Source organism: Loa loa, assembly GCF_000183805.2.
Source record: "Loa loa unplaced genomic scaffold supercont3.500, whole genome shotgun sequence".
Lineage (NCBI taxonomy): Eukaryota > Metazoa > Nematoda > Chromadorea > Rhabditida > Onchocercidae > Loa > Loa loa.
The window spans coordinates 30,308-33,241 of NW_018108680.1; the positions used below are offsets into that span (position 1 = coordinate 30,308).

The 2,934-nt window shown below is 25.5% G+C and overlaps 1 protein-coding gene across 1 annotated transcript; it reads left to right on the top strand.

The window, feature by feature from the left end:
* Positions 1–2,299: 2,299 nt before the first annotated feature.
* Positions 2,300–2,490, top strand: LOAG_11905 (hypothetical protein; the record flags this gene model as incomplete). Its single annotated transcript, XM_003147422.1, has 1 exon — positions 2,300–2,490. A coding segment is annotated over one exon (191 nt), but the record flags the coding sequence as incomplete, so codon positions are not given.
* Between the last annotated feature and the right edge of the window lie 444 nt (positions 2,491–2,934).

The following is a 2,934-nucleotide window of genomic DNA, read 5'->3' on the forward strand; positions in this document are numbered from 1 at the left end:
AAAAAATTCGGGTGACTATTTTTTGTTTTTCGTTTTTTTTTTTACACGAAAGATTTTCGTCATTGTTGTAAATTTGTTAGGGAAATTTTAGGAGGTGGTGCTATAAAATTTTGAGAGGATGCATATAAAAGCGTTCTTCATCTAAAATCATTTCACAATTAATCGAGCAAATAATAGCTAATTATATATCTATCTCATCAAATTCGTAATTTTCTTTAACTTCATTCAATCCATCAATTTCTCTTTCAATCGATTCAATATTGTTGTATTTCAAATTCGAAAATTACGAATTGCTTGGAGCGTAATAAATAGTAATTGATTCTATTGTTCGAAGTAATCCAAACATGGTAATTTCCTTTATTATTTTTCTTATCATTTACTATTATATTAGTAGTAGTAGAAGTGATAATAGTTACAACATTTACCATTTATCATATATGATAATGATAACAACAAATATATATTACTATTATTTTGTATATTGTGTACAATGGTAGTATTGCCTAATGACTTCATTAATTAGTAATATATATCATGGATAACATCATTCCAGTAGTAATAGTGGTGATGGTATGTTTTCGCACTCTATAAATTTTAGAATATTCATGAAAAGTGCTAAGATAATTTAAATATAAGAAATGGAATATTAGAACATTAATTGTCAAAAGTTTTACAAGGAATTAACTTTTTTATCCGATCGAAAAAATTATGAAGTTATAAATGCAGTTCATTTCGGATTGCTACTAAAGTTTCCAATCGTTTACGAAAAAGTTTACAATTAATGGTTCAGTAATTTAGAAATAATAGCCAAAATTTCGGTGGTAAAATAAACGATTGTGGCAAATTTAATAATGTAATTACGAAATCTTACCTATTTTTAGTTAATTTGTTGCAAAAATATTGTGACAGCAAGTGACTGATCCATTTTGTATACATTTCAAAAAATTCCATTTTCATTCACTTTCATCTTCGCAATGAATTGGAATAAGATTCATTTGTAATCAAAATCATGACGAAAAAGGTGTGGAATTACTTAAAAAAGCAAAAGATCGGAAAAAATAGAAAGTATTTGATTTCAAATTAAATTAAAAACTGGTTATAGCAAAAACAAAAATTCTCAACAGGTAAAGTATCAAAGGCTTAGTTTTAAAATAAAATTTAAAGCTTGTTGCATCAAAAAAAAAAATAAAGTCTGCATAATGAAATTGTGATGGAAAAAAAATCTTTGATATGGTAAAATTGTGATGTAATTAATTAGAAATTAAATTGAGAGCATGTTGCATCGAGAAAAAAAAATTCTTGCAAGGGTGTACATAATTCAAATACTGAACGGATGTAAATTATACGGAAGATTTTTGTATATTGCATTTTAATAATACTTACATAATGTATAATTATTAAATGAATAAATTATGAAACGACTTTTTTTTAAAAAATTCTCTAAAAGCACCAATTTCATATTATGATTGCTAATTTTATTCCCTTTTGAATTAATTTCGAAGTTTTCTTTTTTTGAAATTATCCTCTAAGAGTATCATTTTCATATTAATTTGCAATCTGCATTTGCTAATATGCTTCATTTAATAATAATTCATTCTATTTTTCATATTAAATTAGAAAAAAGAATGATAGACTGAATGAGAAAAAGAATGTTGTAATATTGTTTTTCTATCTTTTTTTCTGCGAAATAGAAAGTATGAATTGTGGGAAAAATCAAAAAAAAAGGAGAAAAAAGAAAACACGACAAATTTGTTTTATACAATGACCACAGACGTAATTCATGGACATTGACATAAACAAATTTGATTGATTAAAATCGTAATTTTTTTTGATTGATTAAGATCGTGAAATTCTTCACTTAATTTTTTATCCCATCTAATACGATCAATTGTATTCTTCCAAATTACAATGATAAAATTGTAACCATTCACTCCAAATATTTCATAATTCAGAACGTAGAAAAATAAGATTGAAAAACCCAATTTTTAAATTACGAATTAAAACTTTTTAAATAAATGAAGAAAATATGAATTTGCAGAAATATCAAAAAAAAACTTATTCTGAGATGAAAAATAACAATGTTAAAAAAAATATGCCAGGTTGCTTTTTATTAGTCTTTAAATGAAATTAATTTAATGAAGTGAGATTGGGCTTAATTAATTATTATTATCCTGCAAATATTTTCTAAAATATGAACAATATTCAATATTACTGATTTTAACTATTCTTTTTCTCTTTCTCATTTTTTTGAGATTTTTTGAGCCTAAAAATTTCTTAAAAAAACATTGGAATTTTACAGAAGATTGCTCTTCTTTTTGTCTTCGCCTTACAAGGATATACAAATGCTTGCTTTGGTGGTGGATGTGGAGGACAAACACAATGTTGTTGCTTGAAATTACCACCGATCTGTTTACCAATACTAAATCTAGGCGGTTGCTGTGGTGGTTGCTGTTGTCCAGGACAAGGAGGTGGCGGTGGTATTGGTGGCGGGTATGCTTTATTATAACTTTATTTCAAATTATTGAAAGTAATTATCGCTCTAAAAGAAAAAAAATTAGCAATTTGCTACAATTAATCTATGATAACAGCATTTGGGAAACAAAATTTCATCAATTAGACCAATTAGATCACTTTAAATTCCGAAAATCTTTTTCAAATCTTTTTCTCATGGCTAAATTATCATTTGTAATTAAAACTTTTAATTTGATGGATATGATTAAGTTTTGCTAATACTTCTTCTGATATAAACTTCGCCAAACTGACATTTTCACCATTTTTTTATTTTGAATTTCGTTTGATACCCAACTTATAATATCACACATGATTAAAAAAATAACTGAAATCTATAAATAGCATTTGGGAAACAATATTTTATCAAATAGACCAATTAGATCTCTTTAAATTTCGAAAAAAAATGGCTACTTGGATGTTTAT